The sequence below is a fragment of the Sprattus sprattus genome (genome assembly GCF_963457725.1).
Source record: "Sprattus sprattus genome assembly, chromosome: 1".
NCBI lineage: Eukaryota > Metazoa > Chordata > Actinopteri > Clupeiformes > Clupeidae > Sprattus > Sprattus sprattus.
Window position 1 is genome coordinate 45,970,130 of NC_137920.1, and position 16,657 is coordinate 45,986,786.

The 16,657-nt window shown below is 41.2% G+C and overlaps 1 protein-coding gene across 1 annotated transcript; it reads right to left on the reverse strand.

Moving 5' to 3' along the window:
* Positions 1 to 1,821: 1,821 nt before the first annotated feature.
* Positions 1,822 to 11,562, reverse strand: zdhhc22 (zDHHC palmitoyltransferase 22; the record flags this gene model as incomplete). The annotated part of the gene is made up of 4 exons (XM_080844573.1): positions 11,534 to 11,562; positions 8,664 to 9,203; positions 8,255 to 8,521; positions 1,822 to 1,895 (listed from the first exon to the last, which is right to left on the reverse strand). The coding sequence occupies exons 2-4, from the start codon at positions 9,193 to 9,195 to the stop codon at positions 1,822 to 1,824; spliced, it is 873 nt and encodes a 290-aa protein (XP_080700699.1). The 5' UTR covers positions 9,196 to 9,203; positions 11,534 to 11,562.
* Positions 11,563 to 16,657: the final 5,095 nt, after the last annotated feature.

Genomic DNA, 16,657 nt, shown 5'->3' on the forward strand with positions numbered 1-16,657 from the left:
CCAACTGAGACTGTCTGTCTTTCTCTATTCTACTCACCCAGACTTTATATGCTTTACTTAAAGACAGTTTACCATTCCTCTTTCGCTATTTATCCCCCTCTGCCTCACTAATCAAATCTTACACACATTTTCCTCCTTTTGATTCTTTTAACTATTTCAGCTTCTTTTCCTTCTAACTGTACTTCACTTGTCTCTTCTCCACTCAATCCTGCTGCTGGGCACTAACTGCCCTACATCTGTCCCAGCTCTGAGTACCTCTCTGAATTCATCAATGGCACTTGGTATTGGCTGAGGACATCTGTTTTAGCTAGTCAAGAAAGAGACTTTATGTAGAGTTTTTTGAAGGAATCATGTAATCCTACTAACCTCCTTCTCTACCATAGCCAACACCATTCCATATCACATCATATCAAACTAGCTAGCATCACCTCAGCCACTGCTGTCTCTACCATAGCAACAACTAAGCAAACCAGTTGAGGGTTTAGTGTACATTGAAATGGGTTCCAGGAGATAACTGGATTTGCTGTATCAAAGTCATCAAAACTGTGTACTAGTTTCAAGAACAACAAACTATACCTAGTGAATTATGTGATGCCACTGCATTAGCCTCTGATTGAAATTCTTACTTATACCCCCCCCCCCCCCCCCCCCCCCCCCCCCCTCCGTGCCATGCACACACACACACACACACACACATACACACAGCACTCAAGTGTCACTTTCAACCCATAGTTCCACACGCAAAACATCCACATGAAGTTGTACACTTGGGTCTGATTCACGTATTCATGAGTACAGTGAATGTCAATGGAATTGTGGATTTTGTTGCATTCATGTTGTCAATTAAAATGCACCAGACCCATGAAATGAGCAGATTTTGTTCTTGTATTAAGTGTTCCATTTGGCAGACACGGGGTGTTAGTTAGTGGGGCCTGAAACACTATTTCAAAGCTATGCTTTCTACAAACATACAGCCTGATGTGGTTCATATGCCTTCCACTGAATCACATTCAAATGGATTATAATCACACCCTAATCTAACCATGTGTTTTATTTAATTTAATTTTTTTCATTATAGTTATGTGATAATGCGTTTTAATAATAATGAAATTGTATTCACTGTATACAGTGAATAAAGATACTTTATAATGATTTGTCCCCAGTGCTGATTATTGCATTTTCCATATTTATTGAAACATGTGTACTAGATAAAAGTTCTCTATATTTTATTGGATAACTGTGCGTGCAACACTAGCAAGCTAATACAATTAGCGTGGAAGGTGTATTTCACCTCATTTCTACCAGAAAGACTCAAGAGGCAGGAATAGAATTAAAGTTTTAATTCTGAATGTGTAGTTCACAAATACAGCCAGGAAGATAATATATCAAAGACAATGATTACAGTCTCTGGAGTAGAGTGACAGTCTTGGGCGTAGGCCCCTGTCCACAGATGGTAGCTGGCAAGAAGAGCTCCAATCCTTCCAATGGCAGAAGGCAGGGTCAAGGAGCCTATCCCCAAAGAATGATCAAATAAAATGAGTTACCCATCGGAACAGTAATATGAGGGCTTAGACATGAGACCAGCTGAACAGATTGAGATTTGCTTGCGGTGAGTGTTAATTAATGAATTAACCTTGCCCATAACTAAATATACAATTAGGCTACTGTAAAGCTAGATACGCATGTTATTGTCAGTGGTGTATTCTTATACAGCCAGATGCTTTTAAAGCCAAATATTAATGTAAGTTACATTTTAAATACCCAGGTACCTGTTCACAGGAGATTCATACCGCAGCATCACCTTCAGCTACCATGTTGGGCTCACACTGTGTCTAGCACTGTGGCAGAGGTGGCCAGGATCATCAGAGCGATGTGGTAGAGGTGGCCAGGGTCATCTGAGAGAGCGATGTGGCAGACGTGGCCAGGGTCATCAGAGTGTGGCAGAGGTGGCCAGGGTCATCTGAGAGAGCGATGTGGCAGAGGTGGCCAGAGTCATCTGAGTGTGGCAGAGGTGGCCAGGGTCATCAGAGCGCTGTGGCAGACGTGGCCAGGTTCATCAGAGTGATGTGGCAGAGGTGGCCAGGGTCATCTGAGACCAGATCTATGTTTATTATATGTGTAATTTATGTTCAGAGTACTTATATGTTTTGTTATGTTATGGTATGTTATGCTATGGTAGGTTGTTGTGCAGTCAGTGTCTTGTCCTAACATTTCAGTTTCTGTTGAAAACACATTTGGCATACTTGCAGCCCAATAGCACATGAACCGTTGTGTGATTGCCATTGGTCCTGCCAATGTAGAGGCCTGTGTGAAAGCCACTAGTGTCCTGGACAATTTCACCCAGAAAACAATCAAGGGCTATGCAGGACCAACCTGTTGATGTGGAGGATGCTGCTCTGCATTACATCAGAAGATCAGGAAGCAATCGTGCTACAAGGGAGGCAATGCCTGCGAGGGAGACCAATGGCTCCAATGGCTATTTTAAGAGCCATCCACGTGTTAATAAAAAAGCTAATATTCTGTGTCTCACCTCATGAACCACTTCCACTCATTGTTATCCTAAAGAAATAAATGATCACTACTGTTCATAAATTATATACAGTTGCATTGTTATCCTATAGAAATAAATGATCTACTGTTCCAATACTTTACACTTTACACAGTGTTGAGAATGAGTGAATGAGTACTGGACTGGACTGAACTGGCTATACAGCCGCGGAAAAAATTAAGAGACCACTTCAAAATTATCAGTTTCTCTGGTTTTACTATTTATTGGTATGTGTTAAAGTAAAGTGTACATTTTTGTTTTATTCTATAACCTACTGGCAACATTCCTACCAAATTTTAAATACAAATATTGTCATTTAGTTCATTTATTTGCAGAAAAATTACAATTGGTCAAAATAGCAAAAAAGATGCAGTGTCTTCAGATCTCGAATAATGCAAAGAAAACAAGCTCATATTCATTTTTAAACTACACAATACTAATGCTTTAAGTTAGGAAGAGTTCAGAAATCAATATTTGGTGGAATAACCTTGATTTAAAATCACAACTTTCATGTGTCTTGGCATGCTCTCCACCAGTCTTTCACATTGCCGTTGGGTGTCTTTATGCTACTCCTGGCGCAAGAATTCAAGCAGCTCGGCTTCTTTTCATGGCTTGTGACCATCCATCTTCCTCTTGATCACATTTCAGAGTTTTTTTTATGGGATTCAGGTCTCGAAATTGGGCTGGCCATGACAGGGCCCTGATCTGGTGATACTCCATCCACACCTTTACTGGCCTGGCTGTGTGGCATGGAGCATTGCCCTGCTGGAAAAAACACTTCTCAGAGTTGGGGAACATTGTCAGAGCAAAAGGAAGCAAGTTTTTCTTCCGGGACAACGTTGCACTTTGCCTGGCTGAGGTTTGTAAAAGACCATAAGGATTGAACCAAAGCGGACTGGAGGGTCTCCTAGTTCGTCTTCTCTGATGAGTCCAATTTTCAGCTTTGCCCAACACATGGTCGTCTGATGGTTAGACGGAGACCTGGAGAGGCCTACAAGCCACAGAGTCTTGCACCTACTGTGAAATTGGACTGGAGCATTGCCCTGCTGGAAAAAACACTTCTCAGAGTTGGGGAACATTGTCAGAGCAAAAGGAAGCAAGTTTTTCTTCCGGGACAACGTTGCACTTTGCCTGGCTGAGGTTTGTAAAAGACCATAAGGATTGAACCAAAGCGGACTGGAGGGTCTCCTAGTTCGTCTTCTCTGATGAGTCCAATTTTCAGCTTTGCCCAACACATGGTCGTCTGATGGTTAGACGGAGACCTGGAGAGGCCTACAAGCCACAGAGTCTTGCACCTACTGTGAAATTGGACTCATCAGAGAAGACGAACTAGGAGACCCTCCAGTCCGCTTTGGTTCAATCCTTATGGTCTTTTACAAACCTCAGCCAGGCAAAGTACAACGTTGTCCCGGAAGAAAAACTTGCTTCCTTTTGCTCTGACAATGTTCCCCAACTCTGAGAAGTGTTTTTTCCAGCAGGGCAATGCTCCATGCCACACAGCCAGGCCAGTAAAGGTGTGGATGGAGTATCACCAGATCAGGACCCTGTCATGGCCAGCCCAATTTCGAGACCTGAATCCCATAAAAAAAACTCTGAAATGTGATCAAGAGGAAGATGGATGGTCACAAGCCATGAAAAGAAGCCGAGCTGCTTAAATTCTTGCGCCAGGAGTAGCATAAAGTCACCCAACGGCAATGTGAAAGACTGGTGGAGAGCATGCCAAGACACATGAAAGTTGTGATTTTAAATCAAGGTTATTCCACCAAATATTGATTTCTGAACTCTTCCTAAGTTAAAGCATTAGTATTGTGTAGTTTAAAAATGAATATGAGCTTGTTTTCTTTGCATTATTCGAGATCTGAAGACACTGCATCTTTTTTGCTATTTTGACCAATTGTCATTTTTCTGCAAATAAATGATCTAAATGACAATATTTTTATTTGAAATTTGGTAGGAATGTTGCCAGTAGGTTATAGAATAAAACAAAAATGTACATTTTACTTTAACACATACCAATAAATAGTAAAACCAGAGAAACTGATAATTTTGAAGTGGTCTCTTAATTTTTTCCGCGGCTGTATATTGCATTACAAATTACAGCTACAACTACAAAGAATTAACATAGAAATGACAGAATTACAGAGGAAATGCATATTAACAAATTCATCTCATTTTAACTTGTCGTTATGAAATAACTTTGGATACTACCACACTAAGGGCCCTATCTTGCCGATCAGAAACGCAAGTAGGACGGCGCCAAGCGCAAGTAGCTGTGTGGGCGGCTCTATGGCGCAGTTGCTATTTTAACGGCGGAAAAAACACACTTGCGTCCAGCGCAAGTGTCAAAAGGGTTGGTCCAAAGGAGGTTACTCAGCCATAGGTGTGGTTTGGGCGTAATATGCAATAAACCAATCCGAGCGTCATTTCACATTCCCTTTAAGAGCGAGGAGCGCATAGTCCATAGCGGCTTGTTATTTTGATGGCGGAATTACCTGGTGGAAGACCGGAAAAGTTCACAGCCGAGAAGACCGACGTGAGATTTACACCAATTTTTTGGCAAGCCATATATAATTACAAGGAAAATAAAGTATTTACCACTTGAGGAAATCATTGTGATACCCATATCCAAGATATTTTAAAAATAGGCATACATCTAGCGTAGCCTACACATTGACCCAAATGATTCAGGTTAATTGAAGCTGCGTGACATTTGATTTATTGTATGGCTTTGTAAAAAGCCGGGAGATAGATATATATGGGGATGCGAGAAACCCTCCAAAAGTAAGCAAAGTCAAGCAAGCATGTCAAGATATTGCCGTGATTGTTTCTGCAACGGGGCACCCGAAAACGTTGCCGAAAACGCTATAATGACGTCCGGAGACGTGGGACATCCATGCTGGAAGGTAACACACGTTCTCGTGCCTTCACGGGAGGTGGATCTGCCTCGACCCAGGATCTGACGGCAGCAGAGGACATCGCCACGTCTACCCTCACGCCTGAGAGCCCGCAGGGATTTGGGGGCATGGAAATCGGCACCCAAGCCAGTGCACCAGCTGACCAAACCCAAGGTACATAAATAAAGTCCACATACACAGAGATGAGTTTACAAGATTTATAATAATACTGGCATTAAATAAATGCAACAAAGCCATACAATAAATCAAATGTCACGCAGCTTCAATTAACCTGAATCATTTGGGTCAATTGTGTACGCTAGATGTATGCCTAGTTTTAAAATGTCTTGGATACGTATATCACAATGATTTCCTCATGTGGTAAATACTTTATTTTCCTTGTAATTATATATGGCTTGCCAAACAATTGGTGTAAATCTCTCGTGAAGACGACAGAAGTAAAGTGTAGCCTATAGGTCCTATACTGTGCGGGCAAGCACATGCGCCCTTAAAATAGCGTTCTGAATACGCGTTACAGACTTTAGACATTGCGCCTCACATTAGACCAGCTTTTTTTTGGTCAATGGCGCACGGCGCACGGCGTTGTTTTGAAACTGCAAAATACCACTTGCGCCAGAGAAACGCCTTCTCTGTTCCGCCCCCGCCCATGTCGACGCAAGTTCATTTCGAAGCGCGCCTCTGGAGGAAAAATCGCGCTGTGCGCCGGGTGCAAGATAGGAATTATACATGCGTCGGTGACAATGTCAATTGCGCTGGGTGCAAGATAGGGCCCTAACAGTTGAGAACATGTTTTTTGGGTAAAGCTACCACACAATTTTTTTTTTGTGAAGTTATGAGCTTTTCTGAACATTTTAAAATCATGTGTAATGAACATTTTCAACAGGCTGGCTGCTGGCCACTGGTGGAGGTCGGACTGCCCACTGACTGGCTGACTGACTGACTGACTGGGGGCTGACTGACTGACTGGCTGGGGGCTGACTGACTGACTGACTGACTGGGGGCTTACTGACTGACTGACTGACTGGGGGCTGACTGACTGACTGACTGGGGGCTTACTGACTGACTGACTGGGGGCTTACTGACTGACTGACTGGGGGCTTACTGACTGACTGACTGGGGGCTGACTGTTTTTCACTCTTCTTATTTCAAAGTACATATTAAGATGTATTGATGTACATGTTTAAATATGTATGCCTCTTTGTCTGTCTGTTTTTTCCTTGCTTTTCCCCTGTTGTATATTTAGCTGGTTTGAAACACAACCAAAACAAATCCCTTTTAGGTGGGAACCTACTTGGCAATAAACCTAATTTCTGATTTGCATTTGAATTATGCTTATTGCAAAAGCCAAAACAGTTCGGAATGGCCCATCTTTTGCTGTTCAAGTTTTCGGCTAATAGTTTCATTAATAGTCACTAAAATCGCAGACAGTGATTTCCCTTCTTAATCAATAGTCAATATTTGCAATATTTGCAAGAATCCTCTTCTCTTGAGGATTGACCACAATTTCTCAATGGGATTAAGGTCTGGAGAGTTTCCTGGCCATGGACCCAAAATATACATGTTTTGTTCCCCGAGCCTGGATTGTTCCTGGATGGTTAGGAGAAATTGCTCTCGGAGGATGTGTTGGTACCATTATTATTTCATGGGAGTGTTCCTAGGCAAAATTGTGAGTGAGCCCACTCCCTTGGCTCAGAAGCAACCTCACACATGAATGGTCTCAGGATGCTTTACTGTTGGCTTTACACAGGACTGTTGGTAGCGCTCAACAGCTATACAATAACAATGGAAGTTTGTGAATATCAAGCCATTTCATTATAAAAGAGATGAGGGGAATATGCATTAAAAGAACTTGTGGTATTGACTCTTTGCATCCACTTCATGTTATTGTCAAAAAAAGCCTTTGACACTTAATAAATGCTTGTAATTATACTTCAGACTTCCATAGTAAGATCTGACAAAAATATCTAAAGACACTTTAGCAGCAACAAAATAATTTTGGCATCATTGTATAACAGGTAGGTTTTACAGTTTATCTAGGGTTTACAGGTTTCAAGTGTTTCTCTTTTGCATATATTCTTATCAGTGTCCATGGTGTTCAGTGCATATTCAAGGCACCCTTCCTGAAGACTATAATCCCCCCACTTCCCACCAGAAAACTTCCACAAAATGATTTGTGACTTGATAATTATGGTAATAATTGGTTGTTTACCAAATATATTAAAAATGCTTGAAACGGGGTAGAAGAGCCTGACTGAACTGATGAAACGTACCATAAATTTGAAAACCAGAGATATTTGACTGCAAACACAGAGACATTTTGAATAGGCAGAGTGCTACTAATTTGCTTAGAGAATCTATCTCACTAAAGCCCTGTGTTTACTGGCCATCAAGTACATTTGTTAAAAAAGGCCAACATTAAAATGTGTACAGTACATTACACCAGGAAGGATATTCAATGACATCACACGTTTATCTCTTATTTTCATGGAATAACATGTATTTTCTTCATATTTCAATGTTTACATTTACATTATATTTAGTCATTTAGCAGACACTTTTATCCAAAGCGACTTACAAGGATATATACATTTTACATTTTACACTGATGGCAGGGGTGCACATCAGGAGCAATTAGGGGTTCAGTGTCTTGCTCAAGGACACTTTGACAGGGAATCGAACTAGCAACCTTCTGAATGTTAAGTGACACAGGTAGCATCTTGGTACTATTGTTGTGACTGTAGATAATTCTAGACATGTCAGATGTGAAAACATTGTCAATTATACTTGTGACCTTGGTTTCCATTTAGTTTGATGCCATCCTTGACTGTGAGCATAGGAAGGAAGAGACCCAGGGCCCACCGTGACCCAAACACATCCTTCAGATTGGTGTGCCACATCCCATGACTCACAACCAGACGGCCCCTCTGCAGCTGGTACCAGGTCTGTCCACGGGCTACCAGGAGAACCTGTTGGCAGCAGAACCCAGCACATACCAGCCCAATTCCCAGCCACACATAAAGCATCAAGACCAGGAAGAACTGGAGGCCTGAGATCACACCTGAATGGAGAGACAGAGCCAAACACATTTGTCACAACAGACGCAATGGAATACGAGGAAGCATAAGATCCAGAAAAATTAGGTTAGGGAGGAATTGTTAAAGAGAGGGTAATGATTATTACCGGTCCCCTATGCAACTCACCAATGAAAAAGTATCCTGTTGAGATGGGCAGTAGCGTGAGGAATGTCAAAGGGTTCTCAAAGGAAATGGAATATTCCACTGTGAGGTAAGCCACTCCTAGAACCAGGGAGTACAAGCAAGTAGATGACGTGTAGATGCAGAACATGATGAAGTAACGCATGTTGTTGTTTCCTATACAATTTCCCGTGAAGAAGCAGTGGTGGTCCCTTTTCAGAATCACTTTCTTACATAGTTTACAAAAGTGACGGTCATTACGGAGGTAATGGGCGTCGACTCTGTCTGAACAGTGAGGAGGACACAATGGAAGAGTGCTTTCACTGACAGTCTCTGATGGAAACCAAATAGTCATTGCGTAGTTCCCCAATGCATTCAACATCAGATAGAGAAAAATTATTGTGTGTATCATAATGCTAGGAGGTTGGAAAATTGTTGGAATAAAAAAGACAAAATACAGGGCGAACGTGACAGCTGTCGCAGTGAAGAAGTAGGCTGGAGCTACAGTGTTGAGCAGCCTGAGTCTCAGCATCCTCATCACCAGCCCTGTGACATTAACATACAAATAACAATAAATAAACAAACCAGAATAGAAGCAAACTTATATCTAATAATGCCATCTATCAAAATGAATGAAACAAGTTTTGTTTATTTAAACCCTTCACAATGTTTCAAGGCAAAAACAAATATTTCTCTCAAGTACATTATTGGCATTGGCAAAGTGGAGCTTTGGCTAAAATGAAGCACAAGGAGTGACTGATAACGTTTTCCGTTGTGAAAACTGCAGGGGACAGTTCATGTCTTTTTTGCGGTGAAAATGTGCCGCCTTTTAAAAGCAGGTGTAAACAAGAGTGTGCGTTAGATGCGTGATCCATATCCATCTTGATTGCTAAACTTTAAATGTAAGGTGGCGGTTTAATGATTCCATGGTTTCAAACGATATGCATCCCGTCATAGTTAGTCTTCAAATTGTAGGCTTACTACTGTTATTTCCAGCCAATTGGGCACTGCTGTGAACCCTGCAACCCTAACAAAGCTTACGACTAAAATCTCCATAATGAACCAAACCAAACAAAGTGCTAAATGCCAGCATTACTAAACAAATGCAATGCAACACATGCAATACCCCCCTAATCAACAAAACTGGGCTACAGACGGCGTATGTTGTACCGTGAAGGAGGGCCTTTACGGATCCCAGGTACAGCATACGGCGTGTGTTGCGACTGTCACCAGCCAAATGGGCACTGCTGTGTACCCTGCAACCCTAAAGCTTATCTCCATATGTACAAAACCAAACAAAATGCTAAATGCCAGCATTACTAAACATATCTTCTCCCTTTCTCTTTCTCTCTCTCTCTCTCTCTCTCTCTCGCTCTCTCCTTTCACATCATATTGCTAATGCCTATAATAACACTGATACAATAGCCATATTGCCTACTGTTAAATCTTCTACCCAAAGGTATCTCCCTATCTGTTTCTGAAATTGATGTCTACTAAAAAAAATATAGCATGTTATAGCATGTTCCAATTGCTGATGGAAGTGGAAACATTGATCCTCACCCCCACCACTCCTCATCTACGCATATGGACAGCCGAACTCTACCCACTCACTCTGTTCCTTTTCTTTTCCTCTTAATCTAGACTATCTCCACCATGGGACGCTGCTGTAGTCTCTCCACCTGGTCTACCTGTAGAAACCCTTGGCCAATTGCACCCACCGGCACCGCATTGCGGTGCACTTTACTACCCCATTCCCTATGCTAGCATTTATATACAATAAACATTATTGCCACCACTGAAATGTTTCTCTGTCCCTACATCCCTTACCCCTGTAACAGTAACCCTATGAGCGCAGTGTATACCCACTAAACTGGTCTTGCCTGTATCATGTATTTACCACCGGATGTCTGTATAAATACTACGTACATCGACCAAATGCTGGCTGTGTACAACCCCTGTTGTTTCCCTTCCCCTTCTGCCACACAACCCTCCCCCTTCTGCCACACAACCCTCCCCCTCCCCCCTTCCTATCTCCACCCGGCCGACCTCAAGTAGATGGGTTCCCCCTTATGTGCCGTGGTTCTGCTTAAGGTTTCTTCCTGCCTAACAGGGAGTTTTTTCTTGCCCCTGTTGCCATTGTGCTTGCACTAAGGGGGTTCAGGCTCTGGGCTCTGTAAAGCGCTCAGAGGCAATTGTATTGTTATGGCGCTATATAAATAAAATTGAATTGAATTAATTCCTGACTATTAACCGTGTTCAAATTCCTGCAGCCCTGCGGTTAAAACCTGTGTGGTCTATACTAAATGCATTTGTTTTAAGTAGGGCTGGGCAACGATTAAAAATGTTAATCGTGATTAATCGCATGATTTCCCTGATTAATCACGATTAATCGCATTTCTATACGCAAAATCTAATAATCAATTCAAAAGTAGTGTATAGCGCACTTTTATTTAAAATGTTCTGCCATATGAACAAAAGTGCCACAACATTTGTTGTGCAAACACTTAACATCAGCATTTTTATATAGTAGCAGTTTAATAAAATAAATACTTTGTGTAATTCTCAACTTAAACAATGTTATCAAAACCAATACAAAACTAAAGCTTATTGCCACTGCCAGGGCATTAATGTTTAGAGTGTGGTGAAGCACCAAAAAGTTGTGTTGACAATATTACAACTCAATTCCATGTACTTGATGGCTGGTTTCCCTGTAATGTAACTAACCAGCCTGGTTATGACGTTGTTTCTGCCATATCTCTTTTGATTTTGCATTGTTGGCTGACGTTTGTAGCTCGCTAGTTAATGGCAACTCCCCGTGCTAGCTAGCGATAGCTAGCACGTTAAAATTAGTTAGCTTAACTTACTTAGTGACTTACCTCAGCTGTAGCTAGCAAGTGTAACCTGCGTTGTGTGGACTAGCACAGTTCCTCAGTGGATTAAACTCGCAACCTCGAGCATGGGAAGCAGGCGTGCTAGCCAGGAGGTTCAAACCCATGGGCTAGCATGTCCGTTCTGGTGTCGGGGAGTGAGGTTTCCTCACTGCACAGCACTGTAGCCGCAGGCTCTTCAGGCGCTGGGGTGGGACGCTTCCTCACTGCACACTGTACCTGCTGGCTACGGTAGAAGTAGACAGTCAATCTAGCCTTGGTGCTGAGAGAGTAGAAGAAAGTTAGGCCCAATCCCATTTCTAATCTCCACCCCTACCCTTACCCCTACCCCTTTGCCCTCGCTTTTTCAAACGGAGGGGTAGTCGAAGGGGTTTAAACTCTAGCCCTACGAATTGGGATAGCCCTTCAACACTTACGTACGTCATCAGTACGCTGCGTCAGCTGTTACGTTACCGGAGAGCAACAGCTGTCACTCACCAGACATAAACAAACATGGCGCCTGCAGCTGTTATTAACACAATGCAACATTTCATCAAACAAGTTTTAAAACCATGAATTACAAAGAAAATACTTTCATTTGTGTGATGCTTTTCCTGCTGTTTCCGACATTTTTAAAGGGACTTGCGCGATGTTTCTTCTTTAATGATCACGGGTTCGCAATGCATTGGGGGAAATCGGTCTCACCCCTTCGTCTGAAGTGTGCCCTCGGAAAATCTCCGTTTGGAGGGGTGGAAAGCCCTTCCCCTCGCCCCTACCCTTCTGTCCTAACGTGAATTGGGATAGCACTACCCCTCCACGTGAACGCGCAAAACGGAGGGGAAGGGGAAAGACGAAGGGGTAGGGGGTGAAATGGGATTCAGCCTTAGTCTAGCCTTGGTGCTGAGAGACTTGATTTGGCAGTGTGGACATGGACATGAAATGAATACTTTTGAAAAGAATTGCTTCTGACTGTTGCACAAATAAATTCAAATTGAATCATTAATTATAATTAATTAAATTGCATAGGTGGTGTGAATGGTGACTTCAAAACCTGAAACCTGACCTCAAAATAGCAGTCTTAAAATGAGGATAATATTTCATTGTTAATTCATTGACTGTGGATCAATATTCCTTTTGTCAAAATTGCATAATCCTGCCAACTACCTACAGTATCATATCAAGCTTTAGGCTTACAACACATTAATGCCTTTTTAAGATTTGCATCATTTTCAGACCTTCACCCAAGTCCAAATCACAATAAATCCATGATGTGTAGGTACAAAACACAGTTCATATTGGTAATTGCCAACATTGACATTTCACCCTTTATATTTATAGATCTGGAGAATTGTATTTCTTGTATTGTTTTAGACTTTCACCATAGCTCCAAAATTCAATATATATTTTAAAGACTTATAAATGTAGATACTTACAATGCGTACCAACATTGTCAGTGGAATGAATGGTCCGTTGACATCTGAAAAAAAAGAAGATTACATGAAAACCCAAGTTCGCATCTGTTGAAGATCTGTACTGATTCTACAGGTATGTTAGTCACAGTGCAACGTTTCATCCTGATATCCTCAACAGTGAACACAAATGCTACAAGCACACTTAAGACAGTGCAAGAGGGAATATTTGTGTGAGGGTACCATTATTCAAACTGCCATAATTGTGTTATCTTTTGGTATTGGCCTCTGAAACTTTGCCTGTGCCCATATCTGGAGACATACATGACTTAGATAATATCATCCAGCACATCACTGTGACCCGTCTGACTTAATAACAGATATATTCTTGTGTTCAATTTTAGCAGCTTCTGCAATTTACATTTATACATAATAAACAATACAAGCTTCTTTGTGTAAATGTACTTGCCATTTTATTACATACAAAGTTTTGAGACATATGCATGTATGTCTAAATTGTAGGATTGATGACAAGAACACATTTGAAAACAATATTAAATGTAGAGTATCGACATTTAGACTGGACAGGGGTATACACCTCAAGCTATAATATTTGAGTTTACATATACCCGCAAGCTACGACCATCAGGGTCCAAGCAGAATGTGTGAAACGGAACAAGTAGCAAAAGGTTGAATGATGCTGGGCTTCCCAACTTCAGAATAAAAATGTCAGATTTGTTTCTTGAAACGGTTGTTGAGCTTTTGCCCAAAATGTCCCTTGAGCTTACCTTGCAGGGAGTGCTAGAACGAAGGGAGACAGCCAACTAGAGAGACATACCTTATATCCACTATCAGCCATTTGGAGCTACTACCACGCCAAGCTTCATGAGGATCAGTGAAGTCTTAGTAGGCTAGCTAAATAATATCATCGCCAAAAAAACGTTTTTTTTTTGTTTTTTTTTAAAGAAAAGGAAAAACAGAGCCTGTACCGTACAGACCTGATAGGCCTATAGGTGGGTGCGGGTGATTAGACGTCTTGTAATTCATTAATGTATTGTATTTAGTCCAGTAGGAGGATTTTGACAGAGGATTTTGACAGATGCATTACTAGCTATCAAGCTTTGTTAGTCGTTGCCATTTGTTTGTCTGTCTGTCAGCAGGAACTACTACAAAGAAACTACTCGGTCGATTTTCATTAAACATAGGGGTTAGCATGAACTAAGGAAGAACCCGTTAGATGTTGGAGCTGATCCAAATCAGGGGGCGAAGCCATTCATTGTTTACATCCTTCGTTAAAATTGAGCATTTGTCCTTGGCGGAGGTCTGCGCTGTCTTGAGTGCGAGTCCGTTCATAACATTGCCCAATGGAAAGGGGACTGAACTATTTTCGACAGGGAGAAAAGGGTCTAATGTAGCAATAACACTAAAACTCCGTAAGTACTGGTTATAACATAAAAAACATGGTTGATTCAAACACAAAAGTTGGGAAAAAATCCGCACCTTTATACACCATCTTGCTGATTTCTCAGTAGGCTAGATCATATCATGCAAACTCATTCACCACGGTTTGTTGCCTTTTGTATTTGGATTAATGGGTATTAGTGGTTTTCCTTCCAAACACAAACGTGCTGCTTTTCACACATAATCTTAGTTTGATGTTAAATGTAACAAATGCAATTGCTTCCTCATAGAAAATAGCCTAACTATTAGTCCATAGGCTACCGGGCTGAAAAATGACGACATATCTTCAGCTTTACAGGTATCGTTGTTGGCTACCATAGTTAAACGTTACTGCCCAAAAAATAAACCCATAATGCTTACGTTAACTGCGGCCAAAGATGAGATTGCGGATCACCCTTCGTTGCCTGTTGACCCAGTGTCGGCGAATATAAAAGCTCGCCTGCCCTAAATTCCCAGTCTTTGTGAAACTGGTAAGGCATTGAGGATGTCACTCATGGTGACATCACTGTCGACGTTCGTCTCAGCGCCTAAATCAGCGAGGTCGTGTGCCATAATTCAAGGAAAAACATCAGGTTATCCTGCATGGCCAGATCACACGTTTCCTACACCGTGATATGACGAACATCAGTTTGAATCATTGGTCCTCCTAGTGGGGCGGGTATTAAGACGATTCCAAGAGCCTGTAAAGGGGGCCCTCATAGAAAATAATCAAAATCATTAGGCCTATGTTTATTAGCCAAGTAGCCTACTGTGAGTACAAGGCATTTATCTTGCAAGTACAGGTATCAACATAAAATTAGGTTCAGTATGTGAAAACATAAAATAAAATAGACAATACAGAAGCAAATGGCATGTAAAATGATGTGCAGTTTAACAAAATAAAGTGCATGTGCACTGACAAATGTGCAGCAGTTTAAACTGTAGGGTCACTCTCTGCGCCTACTGCATCATTTTGGAAAAATGCTTTTATTTTAAAAAGATTATCAAAATCTTACAGGATTTCTCAATATTACAATTACATTTTTTTGTTGTCACTTTCGCATTTGTGTAGGATTCCAAACATGTTATTGTTTATGATGTTGGGTTCTAAACATGTTATGATGTATGGTTCTTAACATATTATGGTGTATGGTGTAGAGTTCTAAACATGTTATGGTGTATGGTTCTTAACATGTTATAGTGTATGGTTCTAAACATATCAAGGTGTATGGTTCTAAACATGTTATGGTGTATGATTCTAAACATGTTATGGTGTAGGGTCCTAAACATGAAATGGTGTATGGTGTAGGATTCTAAACATGCTATGCTGTATGGTGTAGGGTCCTAAAGTTCCAATAAGAAATCATCAGATAAATAATTTCTTTTGTTTCTGTATGGAATGCTTGACACAGAATTTCTATGGCCTAGACCCACTTCTAAGATTTCAAATCCATAGTATTCCTGGAGTTGTACTACTTTTATATAGTATTGCCCAACCTATAGTAGAGTAATTCAGTCTAAAAGCAGTGCCAATACATGAAGCATCTTCTAATTGAAAAATAGTATCATTTTTAACTAGAGTGATATTCATAACTAGTGGTATTTACTGTGAATGATTGTTCTTCCCTAAACCGATTGAATCGTTTTAAATTGAATTGAAAAAGTGAATGAATAAAATGAAAGGCCTATCTATTTCAATTCTGTTTGGCTGAAGGGATATAAATAACTTTTTGTCAATTCTTATAAACACTTCTTTACCGCCTACATCAGTACTCTTTACAGCTACTCTGACCAAGGTTGGACTGACATTTAAGATGAGCCTTTGCTTCTGATCCTGACCTGAAGAGCTGTATCAACACTGTGTGTGTTTATGTATGTTAATGATTGACGTTACTTCTCCAGGGCCCTGTTCGTCGTAGCTAGTTAGGTGAGTTACCAAGCTAATTTTCAGGCTAGGATAATTAAGGTCCCTCTTTTCAGTTCCTGGCCTGAAAATTAGCTTGGTAACTCACCTAACTAGCTACGATGAACAGGGCCCTGGAGTAGTAACGTCAACCCTACAGTTGGGCCATCCTAACGTTCTACCCTACATTATTTCCTGCTAACAGACCGCTGCGCTGCCGTCGGTCATTATCCAAAAATAAATCCCTTCAGGACGAATCAACACCCTCCGCTGCGCGTCGGGGTTTATTTTTGGATAATGACCTCCGGACAATACATTATCCCTTACTTGTATGAGTACACCATAGCATTTGTCTGGGAATTCCCCGCCCCTTCACTGCAT